This window comes from Nyctibius grandis, chromosome 29 (assembly GCF_013368605.1).
Source record: "Nyctibius grandis isolate bNycGra1 chromosome 29, bNycGra1.pri, whole genome shotgun sequence".
NCBI lineage: Eukaryota > Metazoa > Chordata > Aves > Nyctibiiformes > Nyctibiidae > Nyctibius > Nyctibius grandis.
Window position 1 is genome coordinate 1,153,187 of NC_090686.1, and position 26,633 is coordinate 1,179,819.

At 62.0% G+C, this 26,633-nt stretch overlaps 2 protein-coding genes across 3 annotated transcripts in view; one reads left to right on the forward strand and one right to left on the reverse strand.

Moving 5' to 3' along the window:
• The window catches only part of RAD54L2 (RAD54 like 2), a 67,741-nt gene extending 67,549 nt beyond the window's left edge, over positions 1-192 (forward strand). Inside the window, exon 26 of the mRNA XM_068419950.1 lies at positions 87-192. Coding sequence (XP_068276051.1) covers positions 87-154 — 68 coding nt within the window. The 3' untranslated portion in view covers positions 155-192. The remainder of the gene's footprint in view (positions 1-86) is intronic.
• LOC137674524 (semaphorin-3D-like) lies at positions 1-26,287 on the reverse strand. Of its 2 annotated transcripts, none has more exons than XM_068419952.1 (18): positions 26,118-26,287; positions 13,917-14,098; positions 9,309-9,469; positions 8,410-8,472; positions 8,083-8,169; positions 7,640-7,742; positions 7,267-7,395; positions 6,863-7,008; positions 6,534-6,648; positions 6,319-6,388; positions 5,798-5,942; positions 5,496-5,718; positions 5,300-5,388; positions 4,787-4,828; positions 4,361-4,518; positions 4,015-4,079; positions 3,631-3,761; positions 1-3,553 (listed from the first exon to the last, which is right to left on the reverse strand). In XM_068419952.1, the coding sequence occupies exons 1-18, from the start codon at positions 26,258-26,260 to the stop codon at positions 3,137-3,139; spliced, it is 2,469 nt and encodes an 822-aa protein (XP_068276053.1). In that variant the 5' UTR covers positions 26,261-26,287; the 3' UTR covers positions 1-3,136. The 2 variants fall into 2 exon arrangements, with proteins under 2 accessions (XP_068276053.1, XP_068276052.1); XM_068419951.1 differs by having other exon boundaries at positions 8,083-8,202.
• Between the last annotated feature and the right edge of the window lie 346 nt (positions 26,288-26,633).

Below are 26,633 nucleotides of genomic sequence, written 5' to 3' on the forward strand. Positions count from 1 at the left end.
AACAGTTTAGCTATGCAAATTATTTTAATTATTTTTTTTAAAAAAACAAACATTAAAATAGTGCTTTCTTCTTTAACATATCCTAGGAGTTGAAAACCGAGGGGTTCTGAGCAAACTGCTGGACAACTTGTCTTTGGATGCACCATGGAAATAAAAATCAAACCCCCCCACAAAAGTAACAAAGCAAATTAACTGATGGTGTTCATGCAAGTTTCTCCAAAGACTTGACAGTGCTGCGTCTGTGAGTCCTGCCCTCCTGTGCTCTGTGTGTCCACCTCACGCACAACCCTGTGCCACTGCTTGTGTGACGAGCTTGCCCAGATGTCCGTTGCGTCCCTGTGAGGCTGTCAGTTTGCCAGTGGATTTGGGGAATGGACCTAGGCAAGGGTTTGTCCTCGGCGAGAGTAGCAAGTGTGGAGAGCTGCGGGTGCGGGGGGAGGCCGGAGCTCGAGCAGACCCTCACCAGAGCCCTGCTCCTCACTGGTGGGGGTCAGGGTAGTGGAGTTCATCCGAGGGACCCCCGAGTCCTCTCTGAAGGGGGTTTTGCTGTGGCTGAGTGCCGAGATGGGGTGTGAAGGTTGGGGGCAGTCGGCACCGTGGCTCTGGATGCGGTACGTGTGCCCGCACAGCGTTCTCCCTGCGCCGTGCTGTGCCATGAGAGCACGTGGGGCTTGGGAGCAGGCGTGTCCCCGTGCTGCTGTCTGACAGCCTCCTGGGGGTCCCCGGCACCGCCCGAGCCCGGTGGCAATAAGAGCTTGAGGCAGCTGGTGCTTGGCTGCCGTAGGGCGCACGCTTTGTGCCAGGGGCCGTGCACGACCGGGTGCTGTGGCACCTCTCTGCCCCACGACCAGCCCTCGGCACCCCCTTAACGAGGGGCTGGGCCCCCTGGGCCCCATCAGAGCCTCGGCTGAGAGGTGGTTGCAGAGATAGCCGTGATGCCCCGACCACGGGGCTCCCGTGGGGGCTGGCAGTGACGGGTGCTGCTCCAAGGAGACGGGAGGCACCGGATTTCCTCCACCCCACAGAACTGCGAGGGTGTGCGGGTTGTCCAGGGGCTTTCTGAGTGGGGGGACCTCTCGGAGCCCTAAAACTCCTCTCCCATGGGACTCCCTCTCCCCCTTCTCTGCCCTCCCCAGACTTTTCTCCTCTCCAGCACATGGTTCTGTTGCAGAGGGTCCCATCCTGGTTTCCCTGAGCCAGGAACAGAGGGGCTTTCCCTGCACGGGTTAAATTTTTCTTTTGCTGCTGAATTTCTGTCTCCAACTGACCGGACAGAAGCAGCTGCCAGTCATGGTGGGGCTGCAGGTGACACTGAGGACATGGGGCTGTGGGTGCCACTGAGAACAGCAGCACAGGACTCTCCACTGAGGTTTTTGGGCACTAAGGTGGATTTCTGAGCGCAGCCCCGAGGCCGGGGCAGAGCCGCAGGGGCCTCGGGTGGGCCAGCCGCCCCCCATATCGGCACCCAGCCCTCAGCCCTCCCCTGCGGTGGGAGGTCAGGCGAAGGCTGGGTACCGCTGTGGGCCATGATGGCACGGGCACGGGGAGGGCTGGGGCTGCTGTGTGACCTGGGCTCGGTGGTCTTGTTGCCCACTCTCCATTGAGGTTCTCAGGGCATCGTGGGGGGCTGTGGGGTGGGGGCAGCTTGGCCTAGCCTGGCCCGTGGAGGATCTGCTGCACGTTTGCCCCACAGAGTGCCTGGGAGGTCGGTGGGGTGAATGCAGGTACTCACAGGAAACACCCCGGCAAGCGAAGGACGGGATTTCTACGGGGCTTCACTAGAAACGGTGTGTTTTGTCTTAATGATGTCAGCAAATGGCGGAATGCAAGAGAATTGCTGTTGGGCTGCGGATGGCTTCGGGGCCAGACGGGACGAGCACAGCAAATACCTTCTCAGCTGGGGTTTCTCGCCACTCCGGGGTGAATTTTGTTAATCCAGTCTTGGAAGGATGAGGGGCGGGGGGGAGGGCTGGGGCGGGGGGGCAGAGGTTAACAGGGGAACGTAGCCTGGCTAGGTTACAGCAGGGTTGATGGCTCCTTGCAGCTCGGGTAGGGCGAGCGCTCCCTTCCGAGGGATGACGGGGCACGCGAGGGACGGCGACCGCTGCCGCCTCCCCGGCCACCGCCGCCGTGGCGGCACCCGGCTCAGAGCCGGAGCCTCGGGCAGATCCTGGGAGCCTGAAGGAATCCATCGCTGAGTCTCATTTGGGGTTTTCTGTTGTTTTGGGGTTCTGGCTTGGTTTTATTTTTTTCCTTTTCTTTTTTACTGCCGCCTTAGTTCGTGGCCTGTCTGTTTGTGGTTGGAAAGAGGAGTATCGCTGGCAGGGTGGGTCGGTCGGTTGGCCCCACGCGTGATCGTGTGCTTCCTTCTTCTCTCTGTCGAACGGGACGTGCTCGCCTGATCTCCCAGAACAGAGACTTTGAACAATTTGTTGTTTATATGATGTATTTATTTTTACTTGTGTTTCATGTCATTTTTTTAAAAAATAATAAATTGTAAGTTGGTATAACTGCCTGTTGTTTCTCTTTTTTTTTTGGTAAAATACACTTCAAAGTTGTAAAAAGCAGTGTGGTTCGAAGTGGGTTGGAGCTGGGCTGCGCGTGGGCATCTCTGCAAACCCCGGGTGCCCTGTGCCAGAGCCCGGGCTCAGCACGCAGCCGTGCCCCGTGCCTCCAGCGGCATTTGGGCTCCACTGGCACCTCCGCAGCCGCCCCGGGGAGCACCCCTGGGCACAGTGGTGCTGGGGCTGCAGTGAGGAGCCGGTGGGGTGCAGGGTGTCCGTGGCAGAGCTGGGGGCTGCCGGGTGCTAGGGAGCCATGGGTGAGAGCTGGCTGTTTCCCTTCTGTCCTCGGTGCTTGTTGTGGCTGCTGGTAACGGGCGTCATTAAGGTCCAGGGCAAAACGAGGAGAATAAATATTCTGCAGGGTGTAAAAAGCTTTGAGTCTTGGAGAGCCGGTGCGGGCTGTGTGCCCCAGCCCTGGTGTGCCCGTGGGGTGCACGGAGAGGCAGCGAGGACCGGCAGGCTTTGAGGTAGTAACAGGGAGGCGTTTTCTGCACGGGAAGCTGAGAGGTGTCTCGGAGCTGGTGCCCGCGTGCGAGAAGGGCCCTGGGGAGAGCGGAGGGACCTCTGCCCCCTCACAGGGGCTGGGGGTGCCTCCGCACCCGGCCATTCTTGCTGTCCGGGGACGGGTGCTGCCACTTCTGGTGCCAGGCTTTCTGCCGCTGCCTTTCCTGGTGCCGCAGGGCGTTGCAGTAGATATCCAGGCTGGTGCCCGGTGCCCCCAGGGCCCGCGGGAAGCCCTTGTAGCCTGGGTGCAGGTCAGTGCGGGGCCGGGGGCTCTGGTGGGTCCCTCCCAGCTCGGCCCCCTTGCTCCGTCTGTAAGGTGGCACCTCCATGGCCTCGTGCCCGATGACACGGAGGCTGTACCGGGTGAGGGGCCGGGAGAAGGAGCGCTCCAGCGCCTGGCACTCGTAGGTGCCCGCATCCTCCCTCGCCAGCTGGCGGATCAGCAGCCCTTGCTCCAGCACTGAGAAGTGGCCGTTGTTCCTGACCTGGGGCAAAGGCGGAGCACCACGGGTCAGTCCCCGAGGACTGAGCCACCCCTGCACCTCATCCCTGTCCCCCATACCTCGCTCAGGCCCGTCTCCTCGCCGTGCCGCACCAGCCACCGGACTGTTGTCTGTGGGGAGCGTGCCAGGCACTCGAGGAAGGTTGAGTTCTTCTCCACCCCAAAAACCAGCTTCTCCGTGGCAGCGGTCCCTGCACCGGGGACGGGACAGGGGGAAGGGGTGAGTACCCTGTGCGGGAGCTGGGGGACAGGCAGGGAGAGAGGGCAGCACAGAGCATCCAGCACACGGAGGGTGGCACGGGGTCTGCGGTTGATGGTGCTGGTGCAGCTGGTGGGCGCTGGTTTCCAACGCCATGCCACCCACCCTCCCCAGCACCGATGGCCCCCAGGCAGTGCTGGCTGCCTGCCCTGGGGCTCCTCGGAGGGGCTGGGACTGGCGCTCACCCTCTGTGGTGTCCTGGCACTGGCTGAGCGGGTCAGACTTCAGCACGTCCTGGCAGCGGGCACGTCTGCAGGAGAGCAGACAGGGCTGTGGGGTGGCATCTGCCCCGGGCTGTGGGTGTCATCTGCCCTGGGCTGTGGGTGGCACCCACCCCGGGCTGTGGGACTCCTCTGTGGCAGAGCAGCCAGGGAGAAGGGGGAGCAGGGAGGGCTGGGGGACTGGCCAGCACGTTGGCAGTGGGGGTCTGAGCTGTCAGGTGAAGCCCCCAGGGATGGTGATTAGCCCTTCCCTGCTCTGAACGCCATCCCCTTGCAGGGGACAGCGGTGCTGGCCTGGGTGGACACTCACCTCTTCTCGGTGAGCAGGTGAGGGGCGCAGGTCTTGCTGTCCCAGGTGCAGTAAGGGTCCCTGGCCAGGCAGCAGTCGGTGCAGGTGTTGCCATAGAGCTCGCAGCGGTACAGGGAGAGCTGGAGCAGCCCGTGGGTGCTGCTCACGAACAGCTCCTGCTGCTCGGGCACACGGAACAGCAGTCAGTCCCCCCGGGCTGGAGACTGGGGCTTGCTGGGGAGCAGGGCTCCCTGCCCCATGCTGGGGCACTGGGGGACAGGGGCAGTGGGGGACAGAGCCTGCCACCCCCCAGGCTGCCCTGGCAGGAGCCCATTCCCTAACTGTGCAAGCCCTGGGGCCAAGGGACCCAAGGAGGGGGCTGGGCCCAGCTGCCCCCTGCGCCCTGTCCCTTGGCTGCTTTAGGAAGAAGCAGGAGGGAGAACTCACCCGCTTTGGTGATAACTTCATGTCCAGGATGGGAGCAGGCACCTGGAGGGGAAGCAGAGGGTGCTGTAGCCATGTGGGTCCCTCCTGGGTGCCCCAACCTGACAGTGGGGCTGGGACCCTGGGGTGGCAGGGTGCCGAGGCCCTGGCCCGGGTCCCAGGTCCCAGCTTCTCCTGCTCCACGCGAGCAGCCTGGGCTGGCCCTGCTTGCCATGGGCAGTCCGGGGCTGCCCTGCCTGGCAGCCGAGCTTTCACAGCTGGGCTCAGCCCTCCCATTTTAGCTTGGGCTCTGGTGTGCCACCCCCATCCCCTCCAGGGACTGGATGGGGAGGTGGGAGATGACTTGGCTGCCGTCGCCCTGGCTCCGCTCCGTGCTAACAGCATCGCCTGCCCATCGGGGCAGGTGGGAGCCACGAGCGGTGGGGCGAGGGACCTCCCCGGTACAGGACAGTGACCTGCAGCAGGAGCCCGCAGGGAGGGAGCCCCGGGGCGCGGGGAGGCTGCGTGGCCCCGTACCTTGGTGACGCTGATCTCCTCCAGGCTGATGGCCTCAGTGCCGCCGCTCGCCCCACCGGCCAGCCCCACCTTCAGGACTTTGCCTTCGTCTGCGAACGCAGCGGGAGAAGGAGCTGTCAGGGCCGGCAGCCACCCACGGGACCGGTGTGCCACGGCCGCGCGCTGACAGCCTCCCCGGAGCGGGGCGAGCTCCCACCTGTGCCGAGGAAGAGCACGTCCAAGGGCCGGCTCTCTGTCTCCAGCCTGTGCACCAGCAGCCGCCGCAGCCGGTAAGGGACGTTGGCCCTCAGCAGGACGGGCCGGCGGCCCTGCGGGTACACGGGCTCCCACATCAGCTGGTGGGCGCGCACGAAGCTGATCACCTCGTCGGGGAAGTCCTTGGTGGACCGCAGGAGGGGGTCGTACGTCTCGCTGGGGCACTGCGTGGCAACGCGAGGGGCCGCGTGAGGGCCAGGCCAGCCCGCCCCGCTCCCCCCAGCCCGCTCCCCGGCCCCTCACCGTGCCGGGGCGGGGGTAGGGGACGCGGCCCTTGTATTCCACCCAGCGGTAGTCGAGTCCCTCCTTGTGCGCGAAGGGGCCGCTGAAGGCAGCTCTCACGGCAGCCATGGAGTAGACGCAGACGGCGGAGCCGCTGAAGACGCCGCTGCGGGGGAAGCGCGGGGCTGTCGGGGTCCCTGCTGCTCCGCGGGGACAGGCACACGCACGCCCGTGGCCCGGAGCCCACGCTGTCCCCTGTCAGCCCGGGGTCATGCATGGCACCCAGGGAGTGGCAGGAATCCCTTTGGCACAGCCAGCCCAGCCCCGGGGACCGCTGGCTGTGCCCATGCCAGGCCCGGTGGCTTGGTGGTTGGGCTGGGGGCCCAGCAGCGGGGAAAGCAGTGAGGTGGCCGGCGGCCCTTCCTCTCCCAGCTGGGCACTGGTCCTGCCCTTCTCCCCCCAGGGATCCCCATGGGGCAGCAGTGGGGAGGAGCTGGGGGGCTCGACTGCTCCACGCAGGGGCTGGCCAGAGCCCCGCTCACCTGCAGACTGTGAAGAGGCCGAAGACGAGGGGGTTCTGGGGGTCCCGTGTGCGCAGGAGGAAAACATCCTCTGCAAAGAGAGGGGTGGAGGTGAGGTGCCCAGGAGCTGCAGCAGCGGTCCAGGGGATGCAGGTGGACGTGCTCGGCTGGCCGTCCCCGTGGCGGAGGGGAAGGAGCAGTGTGGCTCCCAACTGCCGAGCTGGCTGGGCACTCACCGAGCTGGTCAAAGTGGGTCTCGGTGCCCTGGGGCCCGGGGATGGAGCACACCAGGCGGGCCTTGAGGAACGTGCTCCAGCGGTTGATGAGGCTGCGCTTCCCTCCGACGTCGTTCTGCCGGGCACCAAGAGCCAGGCTCAGCCCAGCCTCCCCCACTGCCGCACACTCCTCAGTCCCCGCAGCAGGACACCCCCAGCCCTGAGCCCTCTGCTCTGTGGTGGGGCTGTGGTGACACCCCTCTGCCTTGTGTTGGCCCCGTGGTCCAGAGGAGGTAAAAGCCCACCTGGTGGGACACCCAGCCATGGCATGCTGGCCTTTGGTGACTGACCTTGCAGACCCGGGCCACCCTGGCGTGGATGTGCCGCCTCTCCCACTGCCCAGCTTCCACGGCCGTCTCGCGGAAGAAGATGTAGACCTTGTCGTCGTGCGGGTTGTAGGTATCAGGGATGGCGTAGGCGCCGACAAACGCGGGCTCTGCGAGGGGAAGGAGCAGCATGACATGGCCCTGTGCCCTGATCTGACCCTACTGTACTGCCCTTGGGAGCAGCATGAGATGGTGAGGGTACATGGGGTGCCCCATGGAGACCCCGCTACCCAGAAGGCAGAGCCCCATTCCTGGTGCTCAGGCTGCAGAGTCTGTACTGGAGTGTGGGTCCCACCAGAGGCTTCATCAGTGCTTCCCCCAGCAGGTAGGAGGCCCCTGCCATGCCCCACAGGTCCCCCCGCTCCTACCGTGTAGCCAGTGGTCCTGGTTCTGCTCCGTCCGGATGTAGCTCTGCTCAGCCCCATGGACCCAGGTGCGGAAGAAGGCAGCGCTGCTGCCCATGAAGTCACTGGAAGTGCCCGAATAGAGCTCCCCATCTGCAGGGTCAGAGGGGGACGGGGGTGAGGTGCCACTGCTGGGGGTACCCTGGCAGGACACCCCTGTGTCCCCGGAGGCTTGGGGAGGGTGGAGGGGGCACAGCCTGGCTGGGAGCCTCCTCTAGACCTGTGACCCAGCTCAGCTGCTAGCCCCCAGCCCGCCCAGCCCCCAGCACCTCCCAGCACAGACCGTGCCCGGCGCTCCCACCTTCCAGCACCACCTCCACTCCCTGCTCCCCCTTACCGACGAGGAGTCCCGTGAAGGGCTCACGGGGGCTGTACGGGCACCGTCCTCGCCCTGATTCCAAGGAGTGGGTCACCAACCGCATCGTGGGAGCCCCGGGACCCTGCCAGAGCCAAAGGGGAGATGTCAGCCCAGGGGGAGGCTGGAAGCAAGCTGAGAATGTGGGGAAGGGTGAGAAGGAGGCTGGTGTGCTCGGCTCTGCACCGAGCGGGTCCCTTGAGGGGGCTGCCAGGATCTGGTGCTGTCCCCATGGGGCACCTCAGCACTGCCAAGCCTGGGCTGCTTCTCACCACGCACAGCAAGACCATGCGAGTGTCAGGGACTGTGCCAGGCTGGCTGGCCACCCTCCCCTGGCTCCGGAGCCCCCTCTCCCCCCAACTCATTGTGGCGGGTCTCTCGCCACCTTCTGCCACGGGGACGTGGCTGGCCAGGGTGTCCCTCACCTTCCCCCGGGCTCCCAGCTGGATGAAGGCACAGACGGGCTGGTAGGAGCCGGTCCCACAGGCGAACACGTGGCTCCTGTTGAAGGGCTGGAGGAGGCGGATGAAGTTGGCACACTCTGTCTGCTCGAGGGGAGATGTTTGGCAGTGGGGTGTCTGCTCGGCATGCAGGAGCCTGGCCAGATCAGCTGGCAAGCTGAGCTTAACTCTGGCTGGCTCAACACCCTCAGCTCAGCAGACCCCATGGCTCCCTCTCAGGGTGGTGTGGGTGCGTAATACCCGTGGCAAGCCGTAAACGGCCGCGAGCCAGGGGCTGCCAGCCCTGCTTACCTCCACGTTCTTCCCCGCCAGCTGGCAATGCTCCACCTGCTCCCTGGGGGCTGGCCAGAAAATCTGCAACGCAAAGACCCCACCGATGCTACCCCACTGATGCGACCCCACCGATGCGACCTCACCGATGTGAACCCCACTGATGCGACCCCCACCAATGCAACCCCACCGATGCGACCCCACCGATGCCCCCCACCGATGCCACCCCTGCTTTCCTTGGCCTGCCTGGGTCGGCTGGCTCTGGTGGGCATGGCTGGGAATAGGCTTGCCCATAGGTGCTGCCAGGGTCAGGCGCACAGTGAGGACACGGGGCTGCTCCGCACTGGGTCTGACACCCCCTGGGGTGCCCAGGGCCCGGCAGGCACCCTGCCAAATAGGGTCAGAGCGAGTCTGGCGCGGGGACAGACGCTGGGTGGGCCCCGGCACACCCCGCCGGCGGGCAGGCTTTCCTGGATCCCAGCCCATGGGAACGCCGGGCTGCAGCGCCTTGATGGGCTTTTCCTCTGTCGGGCTGGATCTCGCGCCCCGCCAGCAGGATGTCTTGGGAGGACATCAGCGGGCTCGCTGCTGGAGCTGTCGCAGCTCTTGCAGCAGCAGCAGGGATGAGGTGTGGCAGCAGGGCTGCGGGCACTGCCCTTCCACCCATGCCCGGGGTCCACCCAGGTCTCCTCTCCTGGCCAAGCCACCCTGTCCCTTCCCAGCACTGGCCTGTCCCAGCGGGGCTCAGCACCGCCAGGGAGGGGTTGACCCCACTGATGGAGACATCCTGGTGTAAATGTGTCCCCAGTGACGTTCAAACAGCCCAGCTTGGAGCGCATCCACCTCCACACCCCAGCACTGGAACGAGGAGCAACTCCTGGGGAGGAAGAGGACCACACACACCCTCCTCCAGCACTGACCTTCTCGGGCTCTCTGTTGGGATGGTCCAGGTGGAGCAGGAAGATGTGGTTTTTTGCTCCCACCATCAGCCAGGCCCTGTCTTCATCCACCAAGAGGGCTTGGAAATCCAGCCCATCCCCTGAGGCCAGCAAGAGGCGAGAGCTGTTGGATTTCAGCAGATCTGAGGAGCACAAGGTGGGAGAAGGAGAAACCCCTCCGTGAGCGACACAACAAGCAGCCGGAGGCCCCGTGCTCCCCCCTCCAGAACAGCTCTGCCTGCCCACCCCTGCCCCAAGAGAATGCAACTTTCCTGCCACTACCTTGGCAGAAACCCACCACCCTCGGTGCCCCGAAGCTCATCATGAAGCATCCTCCCAGGAGCCTACCTGGAGCAAACAGTGAGTTATCCCAACAAAGAGGCAAACTACCCTGACCGTGCCCTGGGCTGGGCTGGTTTGTGGGGTGCAGGGCAGAACGAGGAGCCCAGCTTGCTCAGCTTCCACCTGCCTTTCAGAGGAGCTCTTGGAGCCCCGAAGCCTCTACACCCCAAAACTGTGGGGAGAAGGCTGAGAACACACAGGAGACTCGCTGCCCGTAAGTCCCAGCGTGTTTTCCCTGGGCTTCACATCGAGGGAGTTTATATAAAAAAAGGTTTTGTCTGTTGGCTGGGGTGAAGCATCTCTCCAAGGGAAGGCTGTATGAAACCACAGCCACCACAGCCCAGCCTGGACAGCTCTCCTCCGCCTGTCCCCAAGCCTTGTAGTCTGTGAAGTGTCTGCTGGCTACTGGGCTTTACTCCAGGCACAGACAGGCAGGTGGAAGGGTGCACTAGGATGGGCAGGCAAAGGGGTGCAGTGGGACAGACAGACAGATGGATGGCCAGTCCCTGGCCCAAAGAGCTCCTAAGGGAAGTCCCCAGCTGTGTCCCGGCCACAGGTGGGGTGTACGTGGGCACGGGCAGGGCTCCGGGCAGAGGGGACCGGTCGCCCCGCGTGGTTGCGTCTCTCTTCCTTCCACCCCATTTCCAGGGCAGAGGGGAAGCAGGGCCAGCGCCTGCGAGCTGGAAACGCCACTGACGTCTGCTCGTCCCTGCGGGGGAAGGACCCGCTGGGCCAGAGGCAGCGGGCGGGGGTCCCTGCCGGGATCCGCGTTGGCACAGCCAGGCTGGCTCCTGGCTGTCGCCTCCTTCTCCCCTTCCTCCGGGGTCAGTGCTCCCGTTACTGCGGGACACAAACCCAGCTGCCAGGAGCCGCTCCCAGCTGTGGCAGGCAGCTCCCAGCCCTCCTCCTGCTCCCACAGAAATGGTGCACAGCCCCACTCCACTCCTCCCTACCCTCGGGTGCCCAAGGGGGTGTCCTCTGGCTGCCGTGGATATGGGGGAGCAGATTTCCAAGCCACTTCCCACCAGCTGAATGGGATTAACAGCCGGGACCTGCCTGACCCAGGAGGAAGTGTCAGGCAGGGTGCCGGGGAGTCAGGTTGGGGTGAGAAGGAAGGTTAAAGGTTCATCCAAAACATGGGTGTAATTAAGGGGTATGGGGACAAGGCTGGTGCCAGGGAATGTCACCGCTGGCCACCCACAGGTCAGGCAGGGCCAGGAAGATGCTCATAGGGCTGGAGCACCTCTCCTATGAAGACAGGCTGAGAGAGCTGGGGCTGTTCAGCCTGGAGAAGAGAAGGCTCCGGGGAGACTTTCTAGCACCTTCCACTACCTGAAGGGGGCCTACAGGAAAGCGGGAGAGGGGCTTTTTACAAGGGCATGGAGTGATAGAACAAGGGGGAGGGGTTTTAAACTGAAAGAGGGGAGATTTAGATGAGATATTAGGAAGAAATTCTTTGCTGTGAGGGTGGTGAGACACTGGCCCAGGTTGCCCAGAGAAGCTGTGGCTGCCCCCTCCCTGGCAGTGTTCAAGGCCAGGTTGGATGGGGCTTGGAGCAACCTGGTCTGGTGGAAGGTGTCCCTGCCTGTGGCAGGGGGGTGGAACTAGATGGTCTTTAAGGTCCCTTCCAACCCAAACCAGTGTGTGATTCTATGACGGAGGAGCCCTCCCTGCTGCTGTGACAGCACGTGGGAAGGTGTGGGAAGGACTCCCTGCCCTACCCTTGCACCATGAGACCTCCAGCAGCATCAATGACCATGAGGGTCTCAGCCTGACGCTCTGGTACCTTTCTGCTCCCTCCCTGAGGGGATGTTGAGTGCTGTGGATCCAGACCCTGTGCACAAACCAGCCTCTTCTTGCCCCCAGTCCAGCTACACGTTTGACCCACACCGCAGCCCTTGAGGTGGGGAACCAGGCGGTCTGCGCAGCAACTGCGGGGTTGTTACACTGATGGGTGAGCCCGGAGAAACATCCTCTCCTTTGTGTTCATTATCTCCCAAGGCCATGGTGTTTTTCCTTATTGCTGGGATCACTGTAGCTGCCTTGTCCCATCCATCATCTCCACCTGCCCCTCAGCCACAGCATCCTCAGCGCAGGGTGACCCTGGGCTTCCTGGGGTCACGGCCCGGCTGTGCCGGAGGGCTCTGCTCTCCCCTTCCCCCAGCCATCAGACAGAGCAGACCACAGAGGAGATCCCTGAAGCCTGGGGGAAGCTTGGTGCTAAACGGGGCTCCAGCCCCTCACTGTGGCTGGCTGATAAGAGCCGTGCCAGCGCAGCCCTCGGTGCCAATAGCCAGAGACCCGCCAGCCTCCCGCGCTCCTGAGCACCTGCTGCATGATGATGGCTGCTGGGTCCTGCCCAGCCAGGCTGGCTGCAGACGAAGGGCTGGCAGAAGACCCGTTTGCCAGCTCCTAGCTGTGCCTGCCCCGGGTGACTGCGGTGAGCGGAGAGGGGAGGCGTGCGGTGGTCTCGCTGCTGTATGACCCCAGCAAACAGAGAGGCTCAGCTCCGGGCAGTGGCAGGGCTGACCCAGCCTCACCCAGCGGCTTCCTCTTGCGTGGCCATGATTGCCACTGTGCTATTATAAGCCTCCTCCTCACCTCCTCGGCAAGGTGGGAGCCGCTGCTGTTGTTCCTGGCCCCGTGCCCCCTGCCCCATCCTTCCTTTGCTCTGCCGGCCTTCGGTGCTGTCATTTCCTTCTCACAAGCCTGCTTGCGTCTTCTCCCCCCGCCCCCCAAGGGCTCTGCCTGCCTCCCCCATGCTGGGATCTGAGGGCAAGGCTGATCCCACAGACATGCTCAAAGGCCTCCTTTTATTTTTCTTTTCCTAGGGTTTTTTAAACCTAAACTTCTCAAGGCATTGTGTCCTTGAACCTGCCCCGTGCTGTCCGTGAGTCACATCCCCTGCCATTGTTCGCGTTGTCCTTGAGCCCCCCCGTAGCTGGGAGCTTCCTCTCCTGCCTCTGCCCAAGATCTGAGGGCTTTTGGCATGTCTGGCCCCAGCACACTGTGGGGCTTTGAAGTCAGCAGTCCCTCTGTGTTCCTGCCACCCCAGCAGCCCTGCTCTGCCTCCTCCGGCTCCAAGGCAAGGCAGACCCTGCACCGTGCTCCCGACCATCTCCCCGCAGGGATACCCTGCATCCCTGGGAGGTCTGGTCCTCTCCAGCCACAAGCCGGGGCATCTTCCCCATCGCCGGTGGCCACTGCCTGGTGAGGAGCTTCTCGGGGTGATTCAGCAGGGCAGGAGGATGGCCCCAGGGCTCTGAGTGCCATGCCCATGGAAAGCCACGCTGCCGCCTCGCAGGCATGGAGAAGGGCTGGTTGAGCCCTGCCGACTGCCATGGCAGGGCAGCGCCGGGGCCGTGCTGAGCTGTCCGTCCTTCGGAGCTACTTGCTCTTTTTCACACAGGAGAAGCTGGAAGCAGGTAAACTGGCCAAGTCCGTGCTGCAGGTCCATGGCAGGGTGAGTGGCTGCCGGGCTAGCCGAGCTCTGCCCTAACCGCTCGGGTCATCCCCCCCACGGAGACCCGTTCCCTATAGACTCTGCCCTTCCACATTCCCTGCTGGGGTGTGTGCTGTGCTACCTGTCACTCTGCTCCTCTTACACCTTCAGATGGCCGAGAAGAGGTCCCCTTTGCATCAGGCACAAGAAAAGCAAACTGTCTCTCCCCTGAAGAGCTCATAATCCAAACAGACAAGACAGATGCAGGGGGGGAAGGGTAAAGTGCAGCAGGGAAATGATCTGCACAATGGATCAGCCTCTCCTGGGCAGGAAAGGAGGGGTGAGGGCAGAAGGGCTGTGCTGGCGTGGGACTGTGCTGGTGGGAGGCAGAGAAAGGGGCCAGCAGCACTGCCTGGGGCTCAGTGTCCCCATTGCACCGTGAGCATGAAGACCTGGGGCTGCCCAGCTCAGCTCCAGCCCAGGACACGCCGTAAGATGCCCCGAGTGAGTCTGAGCAGAAGGAGACATCTCTGCCGGTCCCAGTGTTGTGCTGACCCAGGACAGGGGGTTCCCTGCTCAGCCCCCGTCTCTGACACCAGCAGCACCAGTGCAGCATACTCAGGGGCTGTGCTTGGGGCTACAGCCATGAGACATCCCGACGGCCCAACACCTGGAGATGCTGCAGCCACAACTGTGGGGCTACTGACTGCCTTCCTCGAGCCCTGGCCACCCCTTCGCTCCCTGCCTGCAGGACCCTCTCCCAGTGTTCCAAGCAAGGTGCAGACCCCAAGGAACTCCGTCCTTACCTTTGTAGGCGAGGCGAAGGCGCGGGGTGTGCTGCCTCCATGCCTTGCTTCTGCCCGGCTGCTGCAGGAGGAGGCAGAGGAGGAGCACGGCGAGGGGCAGCCTGTGGCCGGGGACACCCCGCATCCTGGCGCTCAGCAGCTCGCCCTCACAGCACCATGGTCCAGCGCCGAGATGTCTCCAGCTGCAAGCAGAGAAAGGGGAAGGCTGCACCACGGCGGGCTGTGTGCGGGTCGGGACCCCCGTCCCACCAGTGCCTGGCTGGGGAGGGTGCTTGAGGGACCACAAGTGATGGCTTGGCAGCTTGTCCCCCAGCAGACGTCAGGCCAGCTGCCTGGTGGAGAAGAGCCCCCCAAGAGCAAGTGTCCAGCCCCAAACATCAGCATTTATCTGAGCAGAGCACCCGCAGGCTGCCACCACCCCTCCCTGGGGAGCGCGGGCTCAGGGGGACGCAAGGCTTGTCTTGAGGAGCTCATGCAGCCCGAACTGGTGGGGCTGGGAGGGAAAGCAAGGGCCCAAGGAGGCGGGGGTCTCACTGGCTGGGCTGTCCTTGCAGCCTCAGCAGCCAAAGATGGCTCTGGTAGGGTGAGGAGTGTTTCTGAACATCTCTGTTGCCATGAGCCGTGCTGGGCCCAGCTGGGACACCCTGCACCCTCTGCCTCCGGGAGCTGACGGAGCAGCTGGTGCTCACAGGGCCAGTTTGGGTACTGGGAAATGCAGCTGTGGCTGGGACACCTGCTCACCAGCTGCCACCCAGGAGCTCCTACAGGTTTCACGTCCAGGGACTTCAAAAGACCAGCTACGACAGCCTGCCCGGGGGAGGTGTGTGGTGCTGGTGTGCCCACGGCGTGCGGTACTCAGGAGCGCTCGGATTTGGGTGTCCCGGAGGTGACTGACATGAGGGAAAGGGCAGGTGGTGCTTGGGAGGGGTACACCCTCCAACAGCCCCCAGAGCTTGAGCATCCTCTGCTAGATACCTGCTCAGACCCCCAGTGCTTGGCCAGAGCCCAGTGAGGGACCTCTAATATTTGTCTGATATCAGGTTGGGGTTAAATCTTGTCCCTTTTACTGAAGGGGGGTGAATGTTTAGGAGTGCTGTCCATAGATGCCACTTCTGTGAGCCCTTCAGCATCAGCTGCGGCTGCCATGAACAGGATACTTTGCTCTGGCTGGTAGCTCTGCCGATTGCCTGGTCACTGCAGACCTCCCCGAGGCCACTGGCACCCGTTGGCCCCGGCACACTGGAGGCTGGAAGGCTCTTACTGACCCCCCTGCCCCTCAGAGGGTTTCATAGCCCCAGCCGCCGGCTCCCAGCCCTCCTGCGGGGAGCGGCGCTGGCCTGGCTGATCCCAGCAATTAATTCAGGCCATTTAGATGCTTTTTCCTGCTTATGAATGTCCCGGTCCCTAACTGGCAGCTCTGACTAACCCCCCCTCTTGCTGCATATTAAGTTCTTTCAGTCTCACGGCTGAAGGACTGACAATGAGCTTTTCTGGCTCATTCCTGGGCCAGAGGCTCTGGACACAAGGAGCAGGGGATTTCTGCTGGGCCGGTGAGGGGCTGGGGAGGAGGGATGGTGCAGCCAAGTCCTTCCAACTGCCTCAGGCTCTGCCTCCTGAAGAAGGAGCACTCAGCTCTGCTTCGGGAGGAGGTTTCGGGCTTGCAGAGCTGGGGCTCCTCTCCCTCCCGGCAGACAGGGAGCAGCCCGTGGCCGGGCTGGGGTGCAGCCCCTCGGCACAGCTCCTTTCCTGCCCGTTCCCTGCCCTCGCTGCTGCCTTGCTCTCGCTCTGTCCAGCACGATGTGCTGCTGCTCTGGAGCCTTCCCCCATCCCAGGAGACCCGGCACCACCCCGGGACCTGGATGTGACCCCAGGGTGGAGGCTGTGCAGTTTTCTGTCTCTCTTTGGTTTGGGGCTGCTTTCGCAGCCCATCTACCTCTTTCCTGGGCAAACTTTTCAACAGACCAATCACCGCCTAAGGAAAAAAAAACAACCCACAAACATGACGCGTTTAGCTAGGTTCAAATTGATCAACACATTGATGGTGGAGATGGGGGTTTCCCAGGCAGGAACCCCACCAGACACACTGGGGACCTGCTAACAGGCAGCTGCCCTCGTGCCCCACAAACACCTTCCCCGCAGGCAGAGGTGACGAGTGGCTTTCTTGTGGCTGGGATGCTCCAGCAATCCCAGCCCTTGCCCATGCTAAGCTGTCTGCAGCGCAGCCTCCCAGAGCCATCCTGCTGCTGGCTTGTCACCGTGCCCTGAGCGAGCGCTGCTGTCCCGGGGTCATCGCAAGGACGAGCCTGGGATTCGGCGGGGAATTCTTTTTTTGCCAACGTGCATTCGGCTGCTGGAAGACTTGGGAAAACGCTGGCCTCTAATTGCAGCTTTCTATAAATGGAGCAGGGCCTGTGCTAGGCTTAGGTTTGGGCTAAGCCAGCCCCAGGAGAAACCTTTCATGACCCGGAGCTCCAGGGGATACCAGTGTGGGTGGGGACGCTGTGGATGGCAGGCAGGGCACCAGGACACGCTCAGCATGGCTGTGGGGTGAGCTCTAGGGATGCTTCACATGCCTGCGGCGGGGCCGGGGCGGTGGGGCCGGGGTGGTGGGGCAGGCGGGCACGCTCCCATGCACGGCTCGGTTGTACCAGCACCTGGGTTCCTCGCCCTGGGGCTGCCAAAGACAGATTGGATGGTGGCAGGAGCAGCAGCCACACAGAGGAGGAACCCAGAGCCCTGGCAGAGCTGCATGCAGGGTCATGAAAAGTGGGGATCATGCTGGAGGGGCTCAGAGTGGGCAAGGAAAGAAAAAATTGTCAGAGGATAACTTCCAATGAGAAAGGCTTCCCTGATACATCATGCTTTGAGCAACCTGGTCTGGTGGAAGGTGTCCCTGTCCATGGCAGGGGGGTGGAACTAGATGATCTTTAAGGTCCCTTCCAACCCAAACCAGTCTGTGATTCTATGATTCTTTCACCGAGCCTTCGGGGCTCCCCGCCATCGTGCCCAGGCAGCGGTGAGGGACTAGATGTGTCCGTTCTGTGATGCACAGATAAAATCCCAGCAGCAGCTCCCGACCCGGCTGCGCCCGCAGCCCCCGGCTGTGCCAGTCGGAGCGGGGACACGGGGGGAAACACATGGCAGGGTCACGTCCCCTGCCTGTAAACCCCTGCCCACATCTGCCCAGGGGTGAGGAGCTCGGCAGAGTTTACGCTGCGAGGGGGAGCGCGGGTGTCTCGTGGATGGAAACAAGCTGCGGATGATGAATCCAGGGTTAAATTAAACACTCCCGACAGCTTTAAATAATCAACTGTCCGGAGCTGCAACTATTTCTATCTCAGTTTGGAGAGGGAAGTGCTGATGAGGACAGGCTGCTGGGCGAAGGGATGTCTGGGGGTGAAGATTTCATCCTCGGGGTACCACGGGGGGAGGATGTGGGTGTTGGCAGCTGCGTTTCGGGGGGCTGGCAGGCACCAGGAGCACCTCAGTGTAGGTGACGGGTGGTGACACGGCGGCATGGGGCTGACTTGGTGCCAGCTGTGCAGCAGATGCCCTGGTCCCAGCAGTTACCCTGTGCCCTCCCTCCCCTTCCACCGGGGACCTGCAGAGCCCAAGAGGTTTTAGGCTCCGGGCTGTCATCCAGCATCACCGTTTCACGGTGTGCTGCTGAAATTTCCCTTTGGAGACAAAGCCCCCTGGAAGGCTGAGCAGCACAGGGAAAAGACAGATCCCTCCTGCCTGAGACATGCGGGTACGGGAGGGAACTGTTGGTCCGTGAGAGCACCGACTGCCTCCTGGCGATGCCTGTTTGCTGCCATACCGCGAATTGTGTGAAACAGCCTGAACGCCGGAGGGGGAAGGGCCCTGGCAGTGGGTTTATCAGGCTGTGGATTATCTCCCGAGAGGGATGAGCGTGCTGAACTCGAGCTCTGCGGCGATCCCGCGGATCTAACAGCTGCCCCCCGTGCCCCACCACCGCCACAGGCCCCGATTGTGTCCCAGCTAATACCCACACGCCGTTCGCGGCCTAGTGCCTTCTTCAGTTACACCGCGGGGCTGGCGGGAGGTGAACTGCTGGCCCCCGGCAGCTGGGGGACCTCAAGGGAGGGGAGCCGGGGGAGGAGGGGAGCTGCACCCCGTGTCAGCATTCAGCCGCGGTGACCCTCCCCACGGGGGGACGGAAAGAGTGTGCTAGAGCTTGATGTGAGAGGGGGGAGCCCCAGGGAGTGGAGACCCCCCGCCCCGAGGCTCCCAAGCAGCCAAGCCCTGGCTCCCAGACCTGGGCTCCCAGACCCAGCAAAGAACCTGAGGAGTAAAGCCAGGCAAGGACCTTCCCACAGCTCAGGCTGTGTGCCCATCCCCGCACGCATGTCCACGTGTGGGTTGTCTCCAACGCTGGTCGTGTGCCTCTGCCCACGGCTGTCCCTCTTGCCGGAGCGCTGCCTGCCTCCCTTCCTGCCCACAAACCCTCCCTGCTCACCCCAGGGCGGCGGTTGTTCCCCCCATCCCGCGCAGGATGATGGATGCCCCAGCAGCTGCAGGGAGAGGCAGCTGTCGTCCTTCTCCAACCAGGAGGACAAAGGCACTGGGATGGGCCCTTGGCTCCCTCCCTGCCTTCCCCCAGAGCTGCCTGGCCAGGGCAGGACCGATGCCAGGATAGCCTGCGGTGCTGAACTGCTTGTGGGACGGGGACAGAGGCACGGGACACTCCTGCAGCAAGTTGGGACCACAAAAGCCAGCGCCAGAGCTCGAGTGGTACCAGGGTGTCACGGTGTGCCCTGCGAAATGGCAGGGTTCCAATGAACGCCTCGGCAACACAGGTCACACACGCCCACGCCGAGCCCCAAAGGTGGCAGGGGAGCAGATTCCGGAGGGGTTTAAAGGAGGAATTGTTCAATAACAGAGCAAGGCTGAGGGGGCTCAAGCTTTGCCCGCGTTTCTCTGCCACTGCCCGGCAGCGGGCTCCCTTCCATCCCGGACATCTTCCGACAGCCTCCTACAGTCCCACCTCCTGAGATTAAAGCCCACGATGGCAATTAGCCCTACGTCACCCCTCCCTGCCAACCGCCGCTGCCCAAGCGTGCCAAGCGCCGCGAGCAGGGAGGAATGAGCTCCAGCTGCTGGCATGCTGCGGCCCCCGGCACGCTCCATGCCGTCAGCTTGTCACCCTGCCAGGCAGCGGGGCTCCTCGCTGACCCGTACCTGGTGGTCACGGCAATGGGGCAGGGACAGAGCTGTGGTCTGGGCGGTACCAGGGGGACTTGGCCTGTGGTAACCCTTCAGAGCGTGAGGGCTTTATTCCCCTTTTCACTTATGTGTGTTGATGTGCAAGCGTCCCTGGTCCCCGAGACCTGGGTGTCACACCAAGCGCACGCCAGTAGTGCCGCCACGCTAACACGGACCTCAGCCTCTGCAGCTGGGTTTCCTCCTGCCCTGTTGCACGGACAAAGTGGTGTCTGTCCCAGGGTGTAAACCCCTGTCAGCGCTGCCCCGGCCCCCGGCACAGCCCAGGAGTTTTCTCTCTGCTTGGGGCCTCAGTAGGTGGGAGATGGGCTCAGCTCCTCATCTTTGAGGGCGGTAAACCTGTATGTTTGGAAGGGCAAATACAGCATCTCTTCTAACTGTGTTTGTCTCCCTGAGGTTTCAGTAGCTTATGGCACACTTGACTGGGGCCACATCCTTTGAAAGCAAACGGGGAATCACCAAGCCCAAGGCTGGCTGGGATATTAATAACTGTTTATGAAGGGATAAGGAGCTGGCTTCACCTGACATCCTGCTAATCCCTCTCTCAGCTGGCTTCTGGCTCAGCCTTTACCTTTCTCTTGCTACTGAGAGAGAGAGAGGTGAAGCCTGCTCAGGCTTGGCTCTTGGGCGTTGGGCTGGGAAGGTGGCCCAGCAGCTGGGCTTGTCTCACTGCACAGTGATGGGCACGGTGGTGGGCACGGTGATGGGCATGGTGATGGGTATGGTGATGAATATGGTGATGGGCTGGCTTGGCCCATGCTTTCAGGCAGCAGGTCCTGCAGGGATTTTTGGTGTTCCTGAATGTGCTACTCGAACCAGGCAGTGCCAGTTGAGTATCCTCCACCATTCCTGCCTCTAATTCACCCCAAGGGCATCCAGTGCCAGGGAGGCAGCAAGTCCAATGTGCAGAGAAAGCCAGATGGAGACGCAGCACAACTGCACCTTGCAAGTGTCCTCTCACCTAAAATGCTGCCAGAGCACAGGCTGCTTCCAGTGCCACCAGACTGCTGAGTGTGGGCAAATACACCTCAGGGCAAACCTAGGCAGGCAGGGACTGCCTGGGACTCTGCGCACCCTCTGGCTCTGCCCTTGCCACACCAGCACCATGGTTCCCCATCTCTGTTCAAGGCTTTCATGGCTGCAGCCCCAGCTCAGAGCAGTGCCAAGGTCCTGTTGCCAAGCCCCAGCTCAGGCAAGTGGCTGCAGGAGGCTGCCCAGGCCAGGGTTCCCAGAGGGGACAAACCACGGCAGGATGCCAGCTGGCAGTGGTGCAGAGGCTGATTTGGAGGAGGGAGGCTGGGCTCCTCCCCAGCGCAAGCAGAGGGTCAGGGAGGTGTGACAAGCGCAGAGCAATTGTGTCTCACGCTGGGCAGCGGCCGTACAGCTCATCGCAGCCCAGCCAGGATTTATTTGCCGTATGAAACTGCGGATTAACTTGGTGTATTAAACTCTGGCTTGACTCGGTGCATTAAACTCCCAACCTGCCTCCTAATGCAATTGAGAAGCTTAAATTATTTCACATTTGGGAAGGGGCTTGCCACCCTCTGATGCTGTGTTAGAGAAAAAGGACCCAAATAAGGTAGCGAGGAGGCTCTGCGCTGCCCGCTCTGCTGCCAGCCTGCTCCCCAAAGCCCCGGGAGTCCCCAGAGGCAGCACTGCGTTCCTCTGAGCTATTCGTACCGCCACGCCGCCCGCCCGCCGGCTGAAACCCACCCCTGTCACCTGTCCCACATGGCCTGACACTCGATACACCGATACACCCCCCGGGGAGCTCTGCCCGGCTCCGGAGCTGTTTTCTGGGATTCAGACTTCCCAGGCTGGGTCTGGGTGAATCACGCATGTGCTAAAGCCTGGCAGGGGCTCCAAGGCCAGGAGTCAGCATGGACTCCAGCCAGGGACAGGTTTGCTGATGCTCCTCACCCCAGGCTGGCTGGAAAGCCTCTGCTGGGGAGCGGGGCTGGGTGACACCCCGGGTTTTCATACAGAGCGTGCCAGCTCTGGGTCACCAGCTGGAACCCGGGCAGGCTCGGCCATCACCTGGTGTCATGAGATGCTGGTCCTTCGGTGGGTGCTGGAAAAGAAGGGGTGGGCTTGGCGAGGGTCCTGGTGGGCACGTACCGGCATCTCTGAAGTACCCCAGCAGAGAGCCAAGGGCAGGAGACAGCTCCATCCCCAGGGGTGTCTCATGAGACAGGCAGCCCTGGGGAGCGCAGAAGCACCCTCCCTCCAGGACAGGCAGGCACGGTCTTTTCCAGCACTCCCAAGCCACAGCCTGTCGCTGCCTCAAGCTGCCAAGGTGTTTTGCAGCAAACCTGTGCAATTCGTAACACGCATTTTCTTCATTCACTGTGGGATTATTGCTTCCCACCTCCAGCCCCATGGGGCAGGGCTGCTCAGCCCCCCTCAGAGCGCTGCTGGCTTCGCCGCAGTTCCCCAGCGATGACCCCGGGGCCGTCCCAGGCGGGAGCTGGCGGTGAAGCACCTGCTCCGCGGCTCGGTGACCGGGTCCATCCGCCCCACCATGGCCAGCCAGCGGCACGGCTGCCGGCCGCGCTCCCAGGGCCTCTGGCTGTCCCAGCCGGGGCCGCCTGCCTCCCCCGACACATGAAAGCTCCGCAGTGTTTTCTTTTCATCAACGGAAGCCCTGCTCTCCACTCACCCCAGCCCGCTGCACTAATTGGAACAGGCTGGGCAGGCGTGGGGGGCTTTGCCGGAGAAAGTATTTTAATGAGGATGGAGGGTGCCTGCGCTGTTATCTGTGGCTTCTCAGAGCCTCTTGGCTGGGCTCCTCGGTAATTACAGCCTGGATCGCCGGGTAAGCTCTCTGGCTTGCAGGCCCTGGACCCCTGCAGAGCAGCACGCTCCGGCAGCCTCCTCAACGGGCTGCCCTTTGCTCCGGGACACTGCCCGCAGAGCCGTGGGACACGGCTTGGCCCGGCGGTGAGCTCCGGAGGGGCTGAGCGACCTCACCATCCCCACGCCAGCAGCCGTGCTGTGGCCAAGGGAGGTGTCTGGAGCAAGGCTGAGGCCTCTGTGCAGGGTATTTCCTAGGGTCAGCAGCCAGCAGAGACGCTGCGGATGGACGCTGGGCCGCTCACCCCCGCTGGCTGCTCGCTCATTCTTGCCCTGGAGACAGCAGGTCAGCTCCGGGCTGAGCTGGGGCTGCAGGCATATCTGGCAGGGGTTGGGGCAGGTCAGTCGCTGGGCAGCTGTCATAGCTTTGGTGTCAGGGCAGCCCGGGGGAACCCTGCCGGCAGCAGCATGCTCCAAGGCAGAGCTGCCCTTTCTGCAATCATTGAGCTGGCTGGTCAAACCAGAGACACCCCAACCCAGGGGATGGTCACAAGTGGAGGGACCTCCCCTGTGCCAGTATCCCCAGCCAACCAGCACAGCCCAGAAGCAACCACCGCCATGTACCATGCCCAAGGCACTGCTCCCAAGACACATCCTTCCTGTCCAACCCCTATTTCACGTACTCATCCACACAGCATCCCGCTATGGAAGGCCACCAAGGCTGTCATTGTTCCCATGTGGAGCTGAGGTGCAGATGGACTAAGTGACCTGCCCATGGCCAAAGGGGAACCGTAGCAGGGCAAGGATTGACCCTGAGCGTCCCACCTTCCACTGACCAGCAGAACACCCTGCAGCACAGACCAGAGCTTTGGGAAAGCTCGGCGCTGAGCCTGGCTCTGCCACCTCCCGTACACAACCGAGCACGTAGTAGCGCACGGTGGCAGAGCTGTCACCACCCACCTGCGTGGGAGCACGCACCGTGGGAACACCAGCTCTTCCCTCAGTGGACAATGATTGAAACCGAAAGCCTTTTATTTTTTTTTCTTTTCCACATTACAAAGTGCTCAGGCCAAAAATGAGCTGACATCAGTGACGTCCTCCTGGAAATCGAGGAAATAAACCTGGGCTCGACGGTGGGAGAAGCGGAGCGGTTCCTGCGCACAATAAATGGCAGCTTGCCAGCGCGCGAGACCAACAATAACCCTGCACGGCCTGTGAACGGCATTGTTGTAGGGAGCTGTGTCCTGGGCAGGCTCCCAAGGTGACGAGGGGTGACGTGGGCAGCAATGGGGACAGTGTGCCTGCGGGGACAGGGGATCCGGGGCGGGAGCCGGGAGCATTGGGTCACTGAGCATGGAGATGGCAGAGCCCAAATGTCCTACAGTGCCCACATCGGGGAATAATAAAGGCTCATCTCTGCTGGGAATACGGAGCGCTCCCTCCCGGGTACCACAAAATCACCATCATCCCTTGGCATCGAGCTACAAGTAGCTGCTGGATTTTTACGGCTGTGATTTGGGATAATCTAGTCTGTAAGGAGGCAGAACGACTCAGCACTGTGAGCCCAGCTCTGCAACCTCACACTGGCCACTGTGCCACTCTGTGCTTGTCTCCCCAGGCAGAAAGAGCTGCAGAAGGTGCAGCAGCTCCTGTGCGCAGGGCAGAGGTGAGAAGCAGGTGGGGAGGCGATGGGTGGCTCATAGGGACCTATTCCAGAACAGATAATGCTGTTTTTGCCCTCTTTTCACCCATCGCAGCCTGTTCTCTCGCAGGAGCTCCGTGCCGCCCCGAGCAGGGTGCAGTCGGTGCCCCTGAGCAGACCCCTTCCCAGAGATGGGCTCCTCAAAGAGGGCAGGTGAGGCTGGGTACGTCCCCCACTCCCCTGCTGGAAGCTGTTCCCAGCTGCCCCCCAGGGCAGGGATCACCCAGCTGGCTGAGCTCTGTGCCTTGGCTTTCAACACCATGTTCATAGCTGCGTGAGCGAGTGCCTGTAAAGACCAAATTACCCCGTGCTCTCTCAGCCGCCTCTCGCTGTAATCCCAGCTGGAGCGGGGATAGCCCAAACTCGGAGGAAGAGGCAGCTCCGGGAGCGCGGGAGCCAAGGTTTACAATAAATCTTCTTCCTTGCTGTAAACAGCCCCTGAGAGGGTGTCGCAGGAGCAGAGCAGAGCGCGAGGCAGCCAAAACCCTCGCTGGCGAGAACCTCAGCCAGCCCCCCGGCTCAAGGGCTTCATTTGGCAAAGAGCATCGTTAGGCGTGAGCCCTGCCGAGGACCCCGGGCTTGGCTCCCGCTCCCTCTGCTCGAGCTCGGCGCTGCTTGGCAGCCTCCAGCCTGGCATCACCTCCCATCCAGCAACTCGAGAGGGCTCAGGCCCTGGCAGCCCCTCGCCGGCCTCCACGCACAAGCTCATTGGTATTTGGGAGAACAACTTTTGCATCCTTGGGGGGTTTCCTGTTTAATTCCCAACCTAAGGAACCGGAGCAAACGATCCCTGTCTTGCGTCCCCGTGGAATGCGGTGAGATTAGATTAGGGATGAATTCTTCCCACATTTCTTCTGGCTTTCAAACTGACTTCCCCATCCCCAGCTCATAAATCACAAGGGTGTTTGTATCTCTGTCATTTTCGATACCGTCAACTCAGCAGGAGAAATCTACACGTTACAGCAACCCCGTGCCCCACGGGGGCTGCCTGCCCCCTCCCTTTGAAGGCTGTGTGAGGGCCGGCCGGCAGAGAACTGGGACACGCTCCACTTGGCACAGAGCAAGCTCCCCGCGGCGGGTTGCGTGGCCAGCATGTGTGCGGGACGGCTGCGGCTCTGTGGCCAGCTCTCCTAGAGCACCTTCCCCTCCGCCCTCAGGCACACGGCTGCATCAAAAAGTGCTGGTTTCCAGCTCAGCAGAGATTTCACACCAGTGCCTGGCAGCCGGATTAACGCAGTGATTCCTGATGGGCAATGAACTGCTCAACTAAACACAGCCCCAGCAGCACCCTGAGGCAGGGGGCTTACCAAAGCCCGCTACACCCCTCCTGTGAGATGCCTCCTGAGGATTGCCAGCGGACAGTGCGTCCCTCGACCAGGCTGCCCGGCCGCCTGGTCGGACTGCCACACACTTTTGGGAGCCGTAATTCACACCAGAGCTGGCCTTATTTCAAGGATAGGAAGACATAACTCTTATTTGTCTTAAGTTCATCAAGTGCTTTGTTATTTGTTTCTAGATATAAACAAACACCCAGTCTTCTCCCTCCCGCCCTGCCCCTGAGTATCACAACCCCGTCGCGCTGAAACATCCACCCATCGCTTTCGCGATGCTTGAGGCGCGTGAGGCTCCCGGCTCCCGTGCCCAGGCTCTGCCATGCTCCCAAGGCAGAAGGCTCATCACTTAAAGGACTCCTTTGGAGAGCACCCGGCGTTTCTCAGGCTCTGTTTCTTTTCTGCCTGCTATATTGCATGTCCCGAGGTTTCTGAGAGCTGAGGCATTGCAGAGAGGGAGGTTGAGTGTGTCCTGACAGATTTTGTGAAGCCCAAGCAGGGAACAATTCCCCCCACCATGGACCAGGGAGGCTGTTTTTTCTCCTCAGGCCAAAGCTGTCACAACTGCCTGGAGGCAAACGATTGATTTTTATTTGGGGGGGGTGGGGGAAATCTGACAAAGCTGTCTTTGAGCAGCAGAAAAGTCCCCAGCGTGGACTGGGCGTTTAGTGACCATCTGTCCAAGATGGGGTTTCAGGCTGTTAAACCTTAGCAGCGAAGTCAAGGAGCCCCAAAAAACCAGCTCTGGAGACAGAGAGCTTTACTGCAGTAATAAAACCTCCCGGAATCCAAGTTAAGGCATTAATAGATATAACCATAAAAGATTATCACCGTGAACTTTTCGTTGCGTACCGTGGCAAAGCTAGCGGCACAATAAGCTCCGCTCCCTCTGTGGGAGCTGGGGAAAGACAAGCTGCTCACGAGCTGCCCTGCACACAGATACAAAACACACCGACGCGGGCTGTAAAAGCAGAGAAGTTTACGGCGGGTCAGACCTGGTTCAGCCTCCTGAGCTGAGCAGCTCCCACCAGGAAGGCTACCCCGGCCAGCTCTGGGACACCACCGAGGCAGCCCAGCCCAGCCCGGGCTGCCAAGCTTAGCGACAATTAAAACCATCTCCTCGCTACTCACCAGCCAAGGAGCCCGCGGGGTCTCAGCGCCGAGGAGCCCACCCTGCTGCCAGCCCGGCAGCCTCCAGCGCGTCGCCCCCAGCAAACCCAAAGCCCCCGGGAAGGCTGCAGGGAGGAGCTGGAGGGGGACAGCCCTTCATTCATAAATCCAGCCCAGGCTGGCAATCCCTCGTGCTCAGCCCCAGCGGGGCCGCTCGGCCCGCGAGCTGCGAGCAGCAATTGCCATCTAGTGGGAAATGGGTTGGTTCAGCCAGGGGGGTTGCATGAAGTCATAGGGAAGGGTTTGGGTTTTTTTTTTCCCCGGACTATTTCATTCCTGCAGCTCAAGGCACACCTCATGGAGGGGGATAGCAAAGCAGTCCATCACATCGCTCTGCTTGTTTTTTTCTTGTGAATTGGGAAACCGAACCACAGCGGGGTGGAGGGGGAGAGGAGGCACGGCACTGTCCCGCTGCTGCCTGGCAGGGGGACTGTGGGAGGAAATGCTCCACAAGCAACTCAAGACATTAAATGTTAC